Raw genomic sequence first — 18,060 nt, forward strand, 5'->3', positions numbered from 1 at the left:
AAAACTGAGCCAACATTTGAAAATTAGAATGTTTTATACAGAAATCTAGTTTTCCAGATTCTCTTGAAAAAATCAGAAGATATGGCAAAACTGAGCCTACATTTCCTCCTGCCTGGCAATAATCTACTAGGGCCAAAAGGAGGCTTCCCGGTAAGGTAGGGCACATTTTCTAGGGCTCACCTAGCCTTCTTTACTCATTTATCTGTCCTGCTTGACCCTGTAGTTCACTTCAGTTTGTGGTCCTCTGGACAGCTGAACACTGTCTATGCCTGGCACAGAGCAGGCACTTAATTATTGAATCATGATTCTCCCACGGTCTCCCTCTAGCATTCCTTCTTATCTGGCCCTAAGAAATACATGTTTGTATGTATCTGTGGTAGTTCCTGAATAATCAATTTTCACTTTGAGAAGTAAAATGAACAAGTCCTTTCTGTCAGTCAGGATAGACTAGGTTTGGCTTTGGTAACAAACAATGCCAGAATCTCAGTGGCTTAAAACAGTAAAGCTTTATTTCTTCCTTACTCACACAAACCTAGACACAAAATGAAAATACTCTTCCGTTTTTGCATGCATGGAGATAGGTATGTACAGAATCACATGTCAAATAAATATCCTGGAACATGAATTCATGCAAAACCTATTTTGAAGCTTAAATTGCACAGTTCCATCTTTGTTGGGATATTAAAAAGGTCCCAAGACCCAAGGGGGTAAGAGAATATCCACCATTGGCTAAGGAAATGCCCATGCTGAAAAAGGAACCAAAAGATAACAAAGCACCTGAAGGCTTAAAAAAAAAAAAAAAAAAAAAAAGCTGAAGCTCCCACTGCACAAATCCCTCAATAAAATACCAAATATGCAGTGTCTGCAGGCTGTTGCACCTGCTCCAGTGAGGCCCCCACTTCTGGGCTTCTAGCTTAGGAGGGAGATGGAACCCAGATGCCCAATATGCAGAGCCACGGAGGGGGCTGGACTGGGTCGGAGAGAAGGGCCAACAGGCTGGAATCCTCTTCCTCCAGCAGGAGCTATAGGCAGGAAGAAAGGGGGCAGGACCAGGTTATATCTATTCCCCTCCCCAACCCCTTATTTAAAAAAATTTTTTTTTAAAATTGATTTTAGAGAGGCAGAGAGAGAGAGAAACATCAATGATGAGAATCACTGATTGGCTGCCTCCTGCACACCGCACACTGGGGATTGAGCCTGCCACCTGGGCATGTGTCCTGATTGGGAATTGAACCCTGACCTCTTGGTTCATAGTTGATGCTCAACCACTGAGCCAAGCCGGCTGGGCAGCAACCCCTTCTTTTTACCCCATCCAACCCAGGTCTCATTGTTCACCTGGATTACAGCAAACACTTTCTCCTCAATGATTTTCCCACCTCCAGTCTTCTCTCTTCCAATCCCTCCATCACATCCACCATACTTGTCTTTCTAAAGCTCAGGTTCTCTGATATGTCCCTGTCGAGCCCAGAAACATTTCTGGCTGTCCTTCATGCACAGCTGCGGGGCTAGACTCCTAAGACTGGCATGCCAGACCTCCGTGATCAGAAAAGCCTCTCCAGCCTCATCTCCTCCTGTTTTCTCAGTTCTTCCAGGACAGTTTCCTCATCAGCACACCAGGCCAGGCCACTATTTTGGACAGGAGAATTCTCAGTCTTCCCTCTCTGTCCCCATCGGTTTCTCATTCCTCAAGATTCCTGTGGTTCTCAGATTTGTCACTGAGCTTTGTGAAGGCATCCAGTTTTCCCAGTAGAATGGAAACTTCTCAAATGCAGTCATCAGATCTCCTTCCAGGCCAGACCCTTGTTACCTCTTCAGCCCCTCTCCAACCGTCAGCAGGTAACTTGTGTAGAGAGAGCCCTGGCCTGGAGCCAGGAGACCAGACTCTGCCACTGCCTTGCTTTATGCCCTTAAGCAAGTCCTTGCCTCCCCCAGGGCCTCACTCTCCTTGTCATCAGGGCACTGGGCATTTGCTTTTGAGCACCAAACTGATAAAACTGATCCACTGAATAACTCTCAACTGCAATCCCTAAGGGGCTAGGTTGAGAAGCTTGGGGCCTGGCCTGAGGACATTTAAACTGCTGACCTCCTGATGTCCTTGGTTAGTTCCTGCTTACTCCAGTACCCCCATCTCCCAACCATCTCTATCCCATCCTCTCCTTTTAGGAAACAGGTTACCTGGATGGAGCAGGGAGATCCAGGCAGAGTTAGTGGGGACAGAAGGGGTCAGGCAGGGAGCCTGGGATGAATCTTTCAGCCCCACAAGAGCCTCAGCTGCCTCCCGCTGCAGCTGCCGCTCTGCGGAGGCAGAGGTCCAGGCCAGGCGAGAGACTCTAGGGGCCTGCAAAGGAAAGGGAGAGAAACAGAGTGGGAACCCCCCACTTCTGCCTACCCTTCAAGTGCTCCCTTAGCCCCCAATTACTTAACTATCCCCTACTCATCCCTTTCCCAGGTCAACTTCCTCCCAGGGTCCTGGATCCCATTTCTTTCCCAGGACCTGTGGCTGAAGCAGAAGAGGGTCTGGAGTACCACAGGGCTGAAGTATCAAAGTTGAGCATCTAGAAATAGGGAGAGAAGATGCCAGGAATATTAAACACATGGACAGACATGTACATATGGGAAGAGGGGCAGGATTTTTCTACACAGCCATGCACCACATAACAATGATGAACCACATATACATTGTTGGTCCCATAAGATTATAATGGAGCAGAAAAATTCCTATTGCCTCACGATGTGCAGCCATTGTAACATCCTAGTGCAATGCATTACTGACATGTTTGTGGTGATGCTGGTGTAAACAAACCTACTGTGCTGCCAGTCATGTAAAAGTCTATAATTATGTACAGTACATAATACTTGATGATAATAAACCACTATGTTAATGCTTTATATATTCACTATACTATTAAAAAATTAATCCTCACCCAAGGAGTAAGAATGTTTTATTTATTTATTTATTTATTTATTTATTTATTTATTTATTTATTGAGAGCGGAACAGAGAGTGTAGGTGAAGAAGAGAAAGAAGAGAAACATCAGTGTGAGAGAGACACATTGATTGGTTGCCTCTTGCACATGCCAACCGGGGGCATGAATCTGGGAATCAAACCTGTGACCCTCCAGTGCCAGGCCAAGCTCTAACCACTGAGGAAAGCTGGCCAGGGTTATACTATACTTTTTTAAAAATTTTTAAATTTTTTATTTTTTTAAAATTTCTTTATTGATTAAGGTATCTATACTATACTTTTAAAAAATATGTTTTTATTGATTTTTAGAGAGAGAGGAAGGGAGAGGGATACAGAGATAGAAACACTGATGAGAAACATTGATCGGCTGCCTCTTGCATGCCTCTTATGATGGAGCCTGTAACCCTGGCATGTGCCCTGACTGGGAATTGAATCAGCAGCATCTTGGTACCTGGGTCAATGCTCACCCACTGAGCAACACTGGCTGGGCTGTATTATACTTTTTAGTGTTATCTTTCTATTCATAAAGCAAAGCTTGTTGTAAAACAGTTTCCGCAGCAACCTCATACATCTCATGTTTACCCCATCATTTTCTCTTGATCTTGATTTTGTTTAATAAATGTAGTGCAGCTTAAGTGTGAAGTGTTTATAAAATCTACAGTAAATACAGTCATGTCCTAGGCCAGTGATGGGCAACCTTTTGAGCTTGGTGTGTCAAACTTTGCCAAAAAACTGAGCATAACTCGGGTAGTGTGTCACTTTGAGGAAAAAACATTATTTCGCAAATGTTTCATCCTCAGGAGCAGCAAATGTTTCATCCTCGGCATGCGGCCGCCTCAGTGGCCGCGTGTCATCAGAAATGGCTACGCATGTCAGTGCTGACACGCGTGTCATAGGTTCACCATCACTGTCCTAGGCCTACGCATTCACTCACCACTCACTGACTGACTCACCCAGAGCAACTTCCAGTCCTGTAAGCTCTATTCATGGTAAGTGTCTTATACAGTTTTTATCAGTAAATTAGAGACACTATTACTTCTCAGGTTGTCATGAGAATTAGCAATAATAATACCTAATACTGTAGGTTTTACAAACACTTCACACTTAGGCTGCACTATACTTATTAAATAAAATGAGATTACATGGTAACTGTCCTATACACTTTTTTAGCTTTCATGCCATATTTTTACTGTACCTTTTCTATGTTTACATACATAAATATTTACCATCTTGTTACAATTGCCTACACCAAGCATGTCAAACTTGAGGCCGGTGGGCTGCGAGTTTAACATGCTTGGCCTACACTATTCAGTACAGTAAGAGGATATACAGGTTTGTAGCCTAGGATCAATGGTCTATAACACATAGCCTAGGTGTGTAGTAGGCTGTACCATCAGGTTTGTGTAAGTGCACTCTATGATGTTCGCACAACAATGAAATGACTCAGAATGTATCCCTGTTGTTAAGTGGCTTGTGACTGTATTCAAATCTGGGAATCTGAGTGACTGCTGGGTCATTAGGCTTTGTGGCCTTGGACAAGTCCCTTCTCCCGTGTTAGCGTGCTTTGTTTTCTGTGAAATGACCACCCCTGCCAGCTTCTTTCTCCAGGGCTGCTGTGAGGATTATAGGAAATCATTGGTGTCAATTTTGTAAAAACTGGCAAAATGGGATAACTGCTCCTGCCCTACCAGAGTCTGATCTTCCTCCCCCTGGTTCCCTAATCCCCATGGAACTTGAGGAGCAGTCTGGCCCACCTTTAGGAAGCTTTCTCTAAGGCCTCTGACCTCTCTCCTGGCCTCGAAGGCTCTCATCATCTGGTTTTCCTGTTCTTGCCCCCATTTCAGCAGGTAATTTTGACCTCATTTTATCTGTTTAAGCCGATTTAATAGCTACTATTTGTTCAAGGCCAGGGCCTGTGCTAGGTGTATTAGATATTATTACTAATTCTCATGACAACCTGAGAACAGTGTCCCTTATTTGCTGATAAAAATAGGCTCAAAATTGGTAAAAACACCGTACAAAGGTTCACAGGCACAATAAACACATTATCTTCTCTCCCTACTCACGTGTGGGGCAGGGCAGAGGGCCCCTGGGATTCTCCAGGAAGAGGAGCAGTCAGTATTGGGTGAGATCCTGGGCAGGTTGGGAGGGGTCCATGAATGGGCAGCCGGAGGGAGGTGCCAGGGTCAAAGCCTAATGAGGGGCAGAGAATGCAGAGTGTATAGGGGTCAGAGGTCATGATTTCTGTCCTCCCTCTTCCTAGTCTGTATCCTCTTCCTCTTCTCTTTCTGATACAGTGGCACACTGGCATTCAAACATTTATCAAATTCATCTTACCAGGGAAGGGATGCAGAGGGACAACAGGTTTTTGGCATAGCAAGCGGCACACTACTGGGGCCGGCATGGAAAGGCCTGGAGGCAGCCAATGTCCAGGGGTCCAAGCACTTGGAGTCCAGGGCAAAGGCAAGGGTTCTGGGGGACGGCTAAGCAGCAGAGTTCCCTGGGAATTCTCCTGCAAGGGCAGAATACACATGGAGTCAGGTGCAAGGCTGGGAAAGAAATGGGTATATTCTAGGATGAGGGCAGGACTCCCAAACTTCAGAGCTTGGAGGGCCGTGAAATCCCACTCCTCATTTTGCCCATGGAGAGAAGAGATTTGCCCAGGATGATACAGCAAGTCAGGGTTGACCTAGAACCCAGGTGACAAGGACAGAGAGAAAGGGGTGTGGGCAGGGGCTAGGAGAGGGTGACTCCCTCAGGGCCCGGCTCTCCTTACCTTCCCAGGGGGGGTCAATGCCAGTGGGACTGCCCCACGGGGGGTCTGAGGCTGGGGCGCTATGTTCTCCTTTCCGGCTGTGGGGGACCAGGGAGAGCTTTGGTGAATCCTTTCTCCCCACCCCATCCCACTCCAACTGAAAACTGAGTTCTCCTCTTTGCCTGGGCCCTTTCCTACCCGCAGATCTCGGCGCAGCCTCCCAACACGTGATCACATTGTGAAGGTGGGGAGGCTAAGGCCCAGAGAATAAAAACACCTTGTCCGAGGTCACACAGCAACTCAGTGGGATGCCTGGGACTCTTTTCCCTCCCCATGCTTTCTCCACCCAAATCCCAGTCCCATCTGGAGCCAGAGACACTCACGGGGGAGCCCTGGTCGCGTGGCTGCCTTCTTGACGTGGCTGTGAGCTTTAGGAGAAGCCGCCCCTCTCATCAGCTCCTGAGCCAGGTGCCTCTTTAGCTGTGCCTCCTGCTGCCTACGCAAGGCCACCTGGGCAGCCATGACCCTTCGGCGCTCCCTAAAAGGAGGCTTGTGAGTAGAACATCGGCCACCCTGGAGATGGAATGCATCCTCCTTCCTTCCCGGGGCCCCCTGCTCACAAGATGAGGACGCATTTGTGACACTCGCAAGCCTGAAAGAGGCAGAGGCGCTTGTGGCCCTTGAGGTGAGCAGTGACGCCGTGGTTGCGGCAGCGGGCGCAGGTTGGAGAGCGACTGACAGCTCTCCTGGGCAGGAGCTCGATGCCCTGGGGGACTCTGGTCTCATCCCCTGCGGCAGAGTCTGAGGAGCAGCGGCGGGCAGCAAGCATTTCATTAGGTTCCATGGCTCTGGGGGCAGGAGTGGGGGGCCAGGAGGGCCAGGTGAGCCGCCTCCTGCCCAGCCCTCCTGCCCCGGGAGGCCACACCTGGGCTGGTTCTCCATCCTGCCCTCTGGGCTCAGCTTTCACCCTCCCTTCTCCCTTCTTCACCCCACTCCCTTCCTCCGGCACCCTCCTTCTCCCCAAGAACCCCTCTCCTCTTTCCTTACTTACGTATTCCTTCTTTTCTTTTTAAATGTGTTTTTATTGATTTTTTACAGAGAGAGGAGGGGAGAGGGATATAGAAATAGAAACACTGATGAGAGAGGAACAACATCCATCCGCTGCCTCCCGCACGCCCCCTACCGGGGACTGAGCCTGCAGCGCGGGCTCGTGCCCTGACAGGGAATCGAACTGGCGACCTCTTGGTACCTGGGATGCTCAACCGCTGAGCCACAAAGGCCGGGCTCCTATGTATTCTTTCAATGCAAGCATTATTCTCTTCTGCTCACCTGTACTTCCCATGCACAAATCCCGGTTTTAGGCATGCTCACACACTCTCATGCTCCCTGCAAGGAATCCTTCATGCCTTTCCACAACCACCTGTTCCAACAGGTTTTCTTGAACAACGACCCCCCTCTTCCCGCCTGCATTTATCCAATTCGTACACAGAGTTTATGCTCCCCTTTCAGCTCATGCATGCCCTGCAATTCAATGTCCCCTTTGCAACCCTTTGGATTAGTTCACTCTCTTGCACCCACAGGAATCCCATGGAGTTCTTGCCCCACTTTCAATAATTATTTTTTATTCTCTCCACAAATGCGTTTCGAGCCCTTTCCACGTGCCGGGCCCTGATTTACCATTCCCCTCCCCAGAGGAATATCCCTATTGCACTCAACACAGTCTCCAAACTCGGATGCAAATCTGCGCATCCCTGTGCCCCACACTTTCTGTGCCATTGCTCACACCCAACAACTGGGGGGCCCATCCCAACTCCCGCAGTGCACCCCCTCATGCAGCGGTTGCTCAAAACCCCGCTTGTCCCTCCAAAAGCTGTGCTGTGGCCGGTCCCAGGGTTCCAGGGAGGGGGCGGGGCAGCGAAGGCCCACAGGGTGGGGGAGGGGAAGCGCGAGGGGGAAGCCCGGGGTAGGCGAGGGGATGTGGGGGGCGGGGAGGGGGGGTGTCCAGCGCAAGAAAGAGGGAGGTGGAACAGGGAGGGGCGGGGTCGTGTTCGCACCCTCGGCCCACAGTTACCACAGTCTCGAGCTGGGTCAGACTCCGGAGGCGGCGAAAGGACGCGGTGAGGAAGTGACCTAAGGAACGGAACAGCGGCGCTCGCTCCTGTTTCCCCCCGCCCCTCCTCAGAAGGACCAATGAGCTTCAAGTGCCGCTCCTTGTCGCGAGGCAAGCGGCCAATGAGCTTCAAGATTCTTCGCGACTGGCCTGCCCCTGCTCATCCCGTGGGCTAGCAAGCCAGCCAATAGCGCTTCGAGTTGAGACTCACGCCCATTTCCCCTCTCCCCGTGTCTTGCCTTTTCCAGATGGTTCTTATGCTTTGCGGGGGAGGTGGCCCGTGGGGCGTAGAATTCGGCTTCCAGGACAAGGCTGGCCCTCCCCCCTCTTCCCCCCTCCCCCCCACCTCCCAACAGCCAGCGCAGACCCGCCCCGCTGGCAAGCGTTGACCGGGATCCGTTTGCGCAGGCGCGGCCTCGCCTTTGGCCTGTTACTGTGTCGCCCCGCGCGCGTGCTCTTGGCCTCAACGCTCCGGGTGGCTCCCCTTTGCTGCGTGGACGCACCTGCTTCCTCTCCCTTTTCTCCGGGCGCCCCGCCTCCCGATCTGACCTACCCTGTGATTTGTTTTCCTTTCCCAGTCTCCCCTCGATCGCGCCCCTTCCCTGTGTCTCTTCTTGTCCGTGTGGGTGCTGATTTTCCTGTTCTCTCGGAGTCCCTCCGCTGGTCCGGGCCGCTCATTTCCGGGCTTCTTCCCTCCGCTTGCCTCATCCCTGACCGCCTGGCCCCTTCCGCACGGCCGCCGCCACTGCAGTGTTTCTGTCTTTCGGCCCGGTCCACCCTTTGTGTGCATCTGCCCCCCAGATTTCACTCGCTGCTCCTCCCTGGACTCGTTGCCTTCTCTGTGTGTCCCGGTTAGACCCATCCCACACGTTCCCTTCCGATCCTTCGTGTGTTGTCCGCTTTTCTCGGCGTGCTCTGTCCGGTCCCCTGGCCCGCTGAGACCCTGGTCCTTGGGCCCCACTCCCCACGTCCCTGCAGCTCAGGCTGTGCCCTCTGCTGGTCCGCCTCAGTGTCTCTCTCTCTCTCTCTCTTGTAGGGGTAGCATCTCCTCCAGCCGCCACTTAAATCCCCCTTTTCCTTGAGGATTTAATCCCGTTATTTTATTTATTTATTTATTTATTTATTTATTTATTTATTTATTTATTTATTTATTTATTCCTGGTTGTGTCCCTGCTTCTGCTCAGGTGGTTGGCTCCTGCCCTTTTTGCATCCCAGGCTGGTTGGTGTGTGCTGTCTCCTCTGATTGGATCAACCCCTTTGTGCGATCCTTTGTCAGCCTTGATTTCTGATCCCCGCGTCCCTGTTCTGCTGGTCATCGTCCTCTTATTTGCCAAGATTTCTGGGCTACAGAGCCCGTGTGTCAGACATTCTGGACAGAAGAGTGTGGCCGTCCGTGACCTCTAGCTGGACTGCTGTGCAGGGGAGCAGTACCGGATAAAGCGGGAAAGGTGGTTTGGGGCCAGCCTAGGGGCGTGGGGTGGGGGTGGGGTGAATGGGAGACTTAGAAAGTCAGCTGAAGAGGTTGACCTTGATTCTTTAGGTAAAAGGGAGGAGGAGCCACGCATGGAGAGCTTAGCACTAGCCTGGCACTTTATGTTAATAAGATGCATTATAATCCACTTTATAAACGTGTTCACAGAATTGCACACTTGAGATGCACTTTGTAAATGTGTTCAACAAGTTGCACAAGGTTGAACAGCTAAGTGGTCTCTGGACTATGTACAGCCTACATTGTCTTAGTTATTTTCAGTAATCCCCATCCCCCAGCCCTTCCTTAGGCACTCATTTCAGCTGGCTCATGTGTATCTTGTGGTTTGTGTGTGTGCTTGCAAGGGGTGCAGCATTTTACTTGCATGAGGTTTTGATATATGTAAGGGATAATTGTATTCTTTACTATTTAAAATAATTTGCACTGTGCTTTTATGATCCATCCACGTACATGTTATGTGTACATGTAATTTGTTTCTTCTAACTGCTGGGTGACATTCCATGGTGTGCAGCCTCTGTGTTGCGTGTTCACTAGGTCTCTGGGAAGGATGCCACCTTGCCTTCAACTTCCTGCCACCACAATCATGCTGCAGCCTCATGCTTGTTCCTTTGTAGATGAAGGGGGAAATCTCTATTATGTGGACCTAGGATATACCAGAAACGGGCATTTGTAAACCTAATTTAACTAATTATTGCCAGAGTCCTCCCCACAATGGTGCTTCGGGCCTAAGACACTGATCAGAGCTCTTCTCTCTTCCTCAGGGTCCAGAAGAGTTCAAGTGTCTCTTCACATGTTTGTTAGCCTTTTGCTTTGCTCCTCCGAGAATTGCCTCTTTGTGTGCTTGGGCCATTTTTTGACTGGGGTTGCTCTCTTTTTCTTGTCAATTTGCTGGAGTTCCTTAGTCATTCTCATTGGTTTAAGACACTGCATTAACTCTTCTATGCCAATTCTGGCGTTTCATATTATTTTAGAAATTTATCTACTTCGTCTGGGTTTTTCCATTTATAAATGTAGAGTTATTAATACTTTTATTATTTTTAAAACATCTGATGCCTGCTACTTCCTATTTTTCTTTTTTAATATATTTTTATTGATTTTTTACAGACAGGAAGGGAGAGGGATAGAGAGTTAGAAACATCGATGAGAGAGAAACATCAATCAGCTGCCTCCTGCACACCCCCTACTGGGGATGTGCCTGCAACCAAGGTACATGCCCTTGACCAGAATCGAACCTGGGACCCTTGAGTCCGCAGGCCGACGCTCTATCCACTGAGCCAAACCGGTCAGGGCCCTATTTTTCATTCTGCATTTTATTTGCATCTTCTCTTTTTCTCTTAATTAGATTTGCTAGTGAATTATCTTACTTTGTCAAGGAATGAATGTTAGTTTTTTGGTAATGATTTATTGTTGTTTTCTATTTTGTTGATTTATACTATCTTCATTTCAATCCTTTGGGGGGGGGGAGGATGCTTTGTTGCTTTTTATATAACTTCTTGAGTTAAATCATGAACTTAAAAAAACCTCACCCGAGGATATGTTTTTATTGATTTTTGAAAGATAGAGGAAGAGAGAGAGAGAGAGAGAGAGAGAGAGAGAGAGAGAGAGAGAGATCATTTCAAAAGAAAAACATATATCAGTTACTTCCCAACCGGGAATCGAACCGAAACCTTTTGGTGTATGGGATGATGCTCTAAACAACTGAACCTGGCCAGGGCCATGAACATATTTTTAATGCTTCTTGTTTCTTGATAAATGTATTTAAAGTATAAATTTATTTCTAAATGTTGCTTTAGATTTGTCCCAAATTTTGATCAATAATTAAAAAAAACTTTTGATTTTGAAATTATTGTTAGCTCACAGGAACTTGCAAAAATTGTATATAGAGTTCCTTAAACCCTTTCTCCCTCTTCCCCATAGGGATATCTTATATAACTGTAGTTTATAAGAAGGAAATGGACATTGGTACAATACTCTTAACTAGACTATAGACCTTAATTCAGTTTTCACCAGGTTTTACATGCACTTGTGTATGTGTGTGTGTAGTATGTTCAATATTATTCACTTCTAAATACTTTTAATTTTTGGGGGGGAACCAAGGATTATTTAGTAATATGTCAATTAATTTCCACACATGCATTTGTCGTTCTGATCTCATTGTCTCTGGAGAATAGTGGTATTTGAATAAGCCAGTATCCTCTGCTCAACGCCCTGTCTAATGGGGAGGACCTAAGCAGGGGAGTGAGAAGCTAATGTGATGGGTCCAGGTTAAGCTGGAGGGGAGACTATGGAAATGAGAAGATCTGTGTCCCTGAAGGTCTCAGGGAGCCTATGTCATAGAAAATAATAATCAATTTTCTGCTCTAGAAACCGTGACTCAGCTTGAGACCTAGATTGAAATTGGCTCCAGACTGACCACTAGCATCCGGGACCTTGACATAGGACCATGAGACTTCAGCATTTGAGACCTGTGCAGCTGCTCTGCCTCGTAGGGGCCATCTCCACTCTGCCTTGTATGTCCTGTGGTACTGGGTGCTTTGGGACCCCCGGAGGGAGGGGGCTGGATATCTGTGTTCCTCAGGGGGACAGGATCTGTGTAGGCTGAGCTCTTGGTTGGCAGTTCAGGGGCGATGTAGGTATTGTGAGGGACAGATAACTGGAAGATCATTCTCTATTTAGGGGCTCGGGCTCTTTTGTGCTATGAAGCAACGTCCTCCCTCTTCAGAGCTGTTAGTTTCCAGAACTGGAAATGGTTACTGATGAGGAGCATGGTGTGTAAGCTGAGTGAGGGCTGCGAGGAGACGCTGGTGCTCATCAAGACAGGTGAAAGGAGAAGCTTTTATTTTTTTGGTGGTTCTTCTGACTTCTAGCTTTATTCCCAGCACCCAGGGACTCTAGACTGAAGTTCCAGATATTTACCACATTATATCTTTGGGAATAACCTCAAGACACTGGCAGGCGAGGGGCAGGACCCAGCTGGTTGTGGTGTGGGCTGGATAAGAGGTGGGCAATCCCAGGAGGAGCGGGGCAATCTGGGCACAAAGAAAAGGATGAGACACAAGGAGAGAGGAGCAGAGGGACTTCTATGGGGAGGGAAGTGATAAAAAATAGATGGTGACCCCAACATGTGAATCCTGTGAAGCTGCTGTGAGTGGACACTGAAGGAGAGGCAAAGTTGTTCCTGGGGCAGAGCGAGTAGGAAGAACTGAGTGGAGGGGAGGTTGGGAGGGTTGGACTCTGGGTGTGGCCAACAACACTGATCAGAGCTCTCTATTCTCTGCTCCTCAGGGAACAGAAGGGGAGTTGTGGGTTTTAAAGGCTGCAGCCCATCCTCATCTTACCCCCAGCAAGTCTCCTACCTCGTTTCACCGCCTGGATTGTCCATTGCCTCCTATAGCCGCGTTTGCCGGACATATCTCTGCAATAACCTCACTAACTTGGATCCTTTTGTGAAACTCAAGGACACTCCTAAGCCTACAACATTTTCTTCCCTTAGTTGTCCAACCTGCGTCGGGGAGCACTCTCAGGATTGCCTCCCCAATTTTGTTACCACCGATTCTTGCCCCCACAATGCACCCACGTGTTACAGTTCCACCATAAAATTTCAGGCAGGTGAGAAGAGAGAAACTTTATCAAATGCCTGCTCTATACCAAGTGCTGTCTGACTCCTTCCCATCTGAGAGAGGCTGGTGGGGTCTGGAGAGGGGGTTGGGGTTGTGGGCACCAGGCACATGAAATCCAAGGAGGAAGGTGCCTGGTGCCCAAGTTTGGTGGGAGAGCAGGAGGGGCAGGGCACCTGAGTCTTGAAAGTGTCCCTGACTCCTCCCTCTTTTCCTTGCAGGGCTTCTCAATACCACCTTCCTCCTCATGGGCTGTGCTCGTGAATATCGCAAACTTTTAGCAGATTTTCGCTATATTGGGACCATCAGAGTGACTGAGGCCCTCAACATCTTACAGAAGGCCCAGATTGCTGGTGCAGAGCCCTCCAGTCGGGGTCCTGCTTGGGGCATCCTCTCAGGCCTCCTGCTTGCCTTTAGGGAATATTTAACTGGACCAGACAAACACCCAGACCCTTTCACATAACCAAATAAAGTCACAGAGTTACCTTTTTGCTTTGTCCTGTGGTCCATGAGGGTTATGGAGGTGTGGAAGGTGTGAGGAGGGCCAAACATGTCCAGGGAGGTGGAGATCTGGGGTAGGCAGTGGGCAGTGCTCATGGTGAAGTGAGCAGGAGCAGGGGGTGGAGGCAGGAGGATCACTGGCAAAGTGACAGTCATGCTCAGCAACCGGGGGAACCCAAATACTTTTTTTTCCCTCCTCCTTCCTGTGGGGACTTGAGTGCTAGCCTGGGTTCAGCCACTGACTAAGAAACCCTGGCCAAATCGCTCTGCTTTCCTGGGCCTCAGTTTCCTCCCCTTTAAAGTAAAGCATCTTATGAATTAGAGCTGAGTCTCCTTAGGGTGATTTAAGAACGTGATCCCTATTGTCTACTTGGTATGTGTCCCTTGCAGTGCTAGTATTAGGACACATAATTTCAAATATATCCAACCTCATTTAAATCCTCACAAGACCCCAGTGAGATAGCTTTTATCCCTAATTTGTAAGGAAGAAACATTCTTGGAGGTTAAATTAGTTGCCCAGAGTAGAATCCCTTTTGCCTCCCCTTTTCCTGTTGATCTCTTTTCCTGTTGAGGAAATTTTGAGAAATTTGGAGACCTAAGCTGCTTTCCTCTGCACAGTATTAGTTTCTTTTTTACATGAGTCTAGAAATTTTATTCTGATTTAAAAAATATATACACATTTTATTTATATTAACACATGCTCTTAGTATAATAAAGGCTCTAGTTTTACAGATTGGCTCATAAAAGAATTATGAATGTCTTAAAAATAAAATCTATATATACTATAGCTTTTATTGAATTGCAAGAGATGAGTTTTTATTATACATATAAGTCTTTGGAAACAACAAAATAATGAAGACATAATTCCAATTTCCTGTGCTATGGGATTAATTTAATGTTTCTTCTATGCTCAGATTCCACCATCCCCTACCTCTAGAAGCTGAATAAGGCAAGGGATAAAAGTAAAAAAAAATATATCAAAAAAAATCTCTCTGTATAAAACCCTAATATACAAATAGACCAAATGGCGGAACAACTGAACAACTGGTCGCTATGACATGTGCTGACCATCAGGGGGTGCACACAGAACATGGTGGGCATCGGTCGCAGTGGGATGGTGGAGCAGGTGAGCAGGGACACCAGACCAAGGTGCCAGTTGCTGTCATTGGGGCGAGCCTCTGGTGGTTACTGAAATTTCTTTGCTACCACATGTTACGGTCCCACCAGGCGCTTGCACCTTCTGCTGGTGCCTGGCACCGGTCCCAATCGCTCAGTGCTGTCAGCGGGTGCGAGTGGTGGCTGCTGGCCCCGATTACCCCTGAGGGCTTCTCCACCTCCCCACTGTTCCTGAGGGGTGATTGGGGCAGCAGCCGCTGCTAGCACTCGCTGCTGGCACTGGCCTCAATCACTGCTCTGTCAGTGGGTGCGAGCAGGGCCGGTGCTATCAGTACGTGGGAGTGGTGGCAGGGGAGCGGAGAGGGGCTGCGGTGGGAGGGGCTGGGCGGGGGCGCAGAGGATGGGCCGAGATTCATCCCTACGCCCACTGCAGCCTCGCTGCCCACAGTTCCTTTCAAGGTGCACAAATTCGTGCACTGGGCTCCTAGTAAAAAAATAATAGCTAGGGAGATACATCAGACAAATAATTACACAATACAGGTGTTTTTTTTTTTTTTTTTTAAATATATTTTATTGATTTTTCACAGAGAGGAAGGGAGAGGGATAGAGAGTTAGAAACATCGATGAGAGAGAAACATCGATCAGCTGCCTCCTGCACACTCCCCACGGGGGATGTGCCCGCAACCAAGGTACATGCCCTTGACCAGAATCGAACCTGGGACCCTTGAGTCCACAGGCCGATGTTCTATCCACTGAGCCAAACCGGTCAGGGCCACAATACAGGTTTTAATGGAAGTCTGGTCAATTTCCCAACCTTCCCTGAGTTCTGTTCATTTGTCCATAGCTGTAGCACCTGCTAAATAAAAAAGACACTGGGTTTTAACAACACATTTTAAGGATGCTAGTGTAAAACTTTTATCTCTATGAAAGGGAATTACTAAAATCTAAAAGCTTTTAAAAAAGATATTTTTATTTATATCAGAGAGGAAGGGAGAAGGAAAGAGAGAAACATCAGTGGTGAGAGAGAATCATTGATCGGCTTCCTCCTGCACGTGCCACACTGGAGATCGAGCCCACAACCCAGGCATGCGCCCTTGACCAGAATTGAACCTGGGTTCCTTCAGTCCACAGGCTGATGCTCTATCCACCTAGCCAAACTGACTAGGGCCCTAAAAGCTTTTTTTTTTTTTTTTTTTTTTTTTACGGGGAGATGATTTCAGGCATAGAAATCTACAATTTCAAATATATCCAACCTCAATGAACACAGTGAAATGAGAAGATTTTTTAACATTTACAACCTTTAATACTGTAGAAGTTTCTATTACACATAACTGCAGAACACTAAATTCTCATAATTATTTTTGCTGATTCTTGTGTCAAATGTCAAGCGTTAGCCATGACTTATCAATAAAACTAGTATTTCATGCAAAAGTATCACTTACGATAAATTACCTTTTCTAGTATGAAGTTAATTTCCTTAAAAAAATAGGTACCATGTACTAAAAACAGCACTATGCCAAGTAGTATTCCTGCATACATGTTTCTAATACAAACTAGCTGTAAGCAAGAGAAAATAATCAACACAACAACAAGGCAGATTATATTCTTTCATTAATTGCCCTATGAAAAGTTATTTTTAAAGGAAATTTGGGAGGGCTATAATTTTTATTTTATTGACAGCTACTAGGTGATTTATTCCTAATGTCCAGAAGTCCCAATTTAGTAGGCATTGAAAACTGGTAATCAGAAAAGATTTTGTATTTAACAGTAATTGCATGAAATTCCATACTTCATATTACAGAATAACAAGTTAATACATATACTATAGAACTGTGCTATTCAGTACAGGCCACTGGCCTCATGTGGACAATGAGCACTTAAATGTGGCAATTCCCCATTAGTAAAATACATGCCAGATTTTAAGGAATTCATATAAAAGAAGAACATAAAATATCTTAATGATTTTAATATTGATTGCATGTTGAAATGATAATATTTTGGGTCTATTGAATTAAATGAACTATATTAATAAAATCAATTCCAGCTGTTTATTTTTATAATATTGCTGCTAGAAAATTTAAAATGATACATGGCTTCATGTTATTTTTCTATTCTACAGCAATGCTATAGAAACATCAGACTCATTAATCCCAATCCACATCCTTAAGTTTCAGCATTACAGTACTGAGATATCTATACTAATAAAAGCCTTGGGGGTGATCAGGCCAGCAGGGAGGGTATTTGGGGGCAATCAGGCCCGCAGAGGAGCAGTTAGGGGGCAATCAGGCCAGCAAGGAAGCAGTTAGGGGGCAATCAGGCAGGTAGGTGAGCGGTTAGGAGGCAGCAGTCCCGGATTGTGAGAGGGATGTCCAATTGCAGGTTTAGGTGGACATCCCCCGAGGGGTCCCATATTAGAGAGGGTGCAAGCTGGGCTGAGGGACACCCTCCCCAGTGCACGAATTTCGTGCATCGGGCCTCTAGTTTTAATATATTAACACAAGGTTCCTGAGCTTAGATTGAAATACAACTCTATCTTAAAAACAAAACAAAATCCTACTCTATAATCTTTTTCATCATCTTCTGTATACTGGCAACTGTGCAAAACTTTGATTAGTTATGTCTGCAAACAGGCAAAGGGGTCTTTTTGGGAGATGAAAATGTTCTAAAACTGGATTGTGGTAATGGCTTCACAACTATAAATGTATTAAACTATCACTGGACTGTATACCTACAACCTGCAAATTGTATAGCATGTAAATTACACCTTGACAAGGTTGTTTGTTTTTAAGTGTACAGCTAGAGCCCAGCAGATCTGAAGTGCCATTTAGAAACTGCATATAAATTTCAGGTAATTCAAATATAATTTTTCAATCCATATGACTCAATATTGCAATGAGAATTTTTCCATGAGTATCTTTTTACCTGTAGTTGGTACACAGTAAACAGTGGGTTATGTAATCACTAACTGGAGGTATAAGTGGAAAAGGACAAAGGGAACATTAGAGTAACTGAAAAGTAGACAGTTCATTTGTGTTTAGGGGCACCCAGATCAGGCAATCATAGCCCTTATGTACAACATTGCTCCAAATCCTTTACCCAATCTGGGCACCTTATAATCAGTTGGTATTTCTCCATCTTAGATAGAATACTTAAATATAAGAAACTTCCGCCGAAACTGGTTTGGCTCAGTGGATAGAGTGTCGGCCTGCGGACTCAAGGGTCCCAGGTTCGATTCTGGTCAAGGGCATGTACCTTGGTTGCGGGCACGTCCCCAGTGGGGGGTGTGCAGGAAGCAGCTGATCAATGTTTCTCTCTCATCGATGTTTCTAGCTCTCTATCCCTCTCTCTTCCTCTCTGTAAAAAATCAATAAAATATATTAAAAAAAAAGAAAATAATCAAGACTAGTTCAAAAAAAAAAAAAAGAAACTTCCTACTCTACACTAAAAAAAACAAATAAAAAATACATGAAGTCAAAACTACATTTAACAAATTTCCATGGGAAACTA

At 46.6% G+C, this 18,060-nt stretch overlaps 2 protein-coding genes across 2 annotated transcripts; one reads left to right on the forward strand and one right to left on the reverse strand.

Moving 5' to 3' along the window:
- Positions 1-817: 817 nt before the first annotated feature.
- Positions 818-6,565, reverse strand: DMRTC2 (DMRT like family C2). Its single transcript, XM_008160244.3, has 8 exons — positions 6,341-6,565; positions 6,104-6,258; positions 5,742-5,818; positions 5,303-5,474; positions 5,032-5,158; positions 2,495-2,555; positions 2,176-2,338; positions 818-1,022 (listed from the first exon to the last, which is right to left on the reverse strand). The coding sequence occupies exons 1-8, from the start codon at positions 6,562-6,564 to the stop codon at positions 910-912; spliced, it is 1,092 nt and encodes a 363-aa protein (XP_008158466.2). The 5' UTR covers position 6,565; the 3' UTR covers positions 818-909.
- Positions 6,566-8,309: 1,744 nt separating this feature from the next.
- LYPD4 (LY6/PLAUR domain containing 4) lies at positions 8,310-13,426 on the forward strand. Its single transcript, XM_008160245.3, has 6 exons — positions 8,310-8,386; positions 9,015-9,278; positions 11,684-11,829; positions 11,996-12,139; positions 12,605-12,928; positions 13,158-13,426. The coding sequence occupies exons 3-6, from the start codon at positions 11,763-11,765 to the stop codon at positions 13,397-13,399; spliced, it is 777 nt and encodes a 258-aa protein (XP_008158467.2). The 5' UTR covers positions 8,310-8,386; positions 9,015-9,278; positions 11,684-11,762; the 3' UTR covers positions 13,400-13,426.
- The last annotated feature ends 4,634 nt before the right edge of the window (positions 13,427-18,060 follow it).

The sequence above is a fragment of the Eptesicus fuscus genome, chromosome 21, assembly GCF_027574615.1.
Source record: "Eptesicus fuscus isolate TK198812 chromosome 21, DD_ASM_mEF_20220401, whole genome shotgun sequence".
In the NCBI taxonomy this organism is placed as follows: Eukaryota; Metazoa; Chordata; class Mammalia; order Chiroptera; family Vespertilionidae; genus Eptesicus; species Eptesicus fuscus.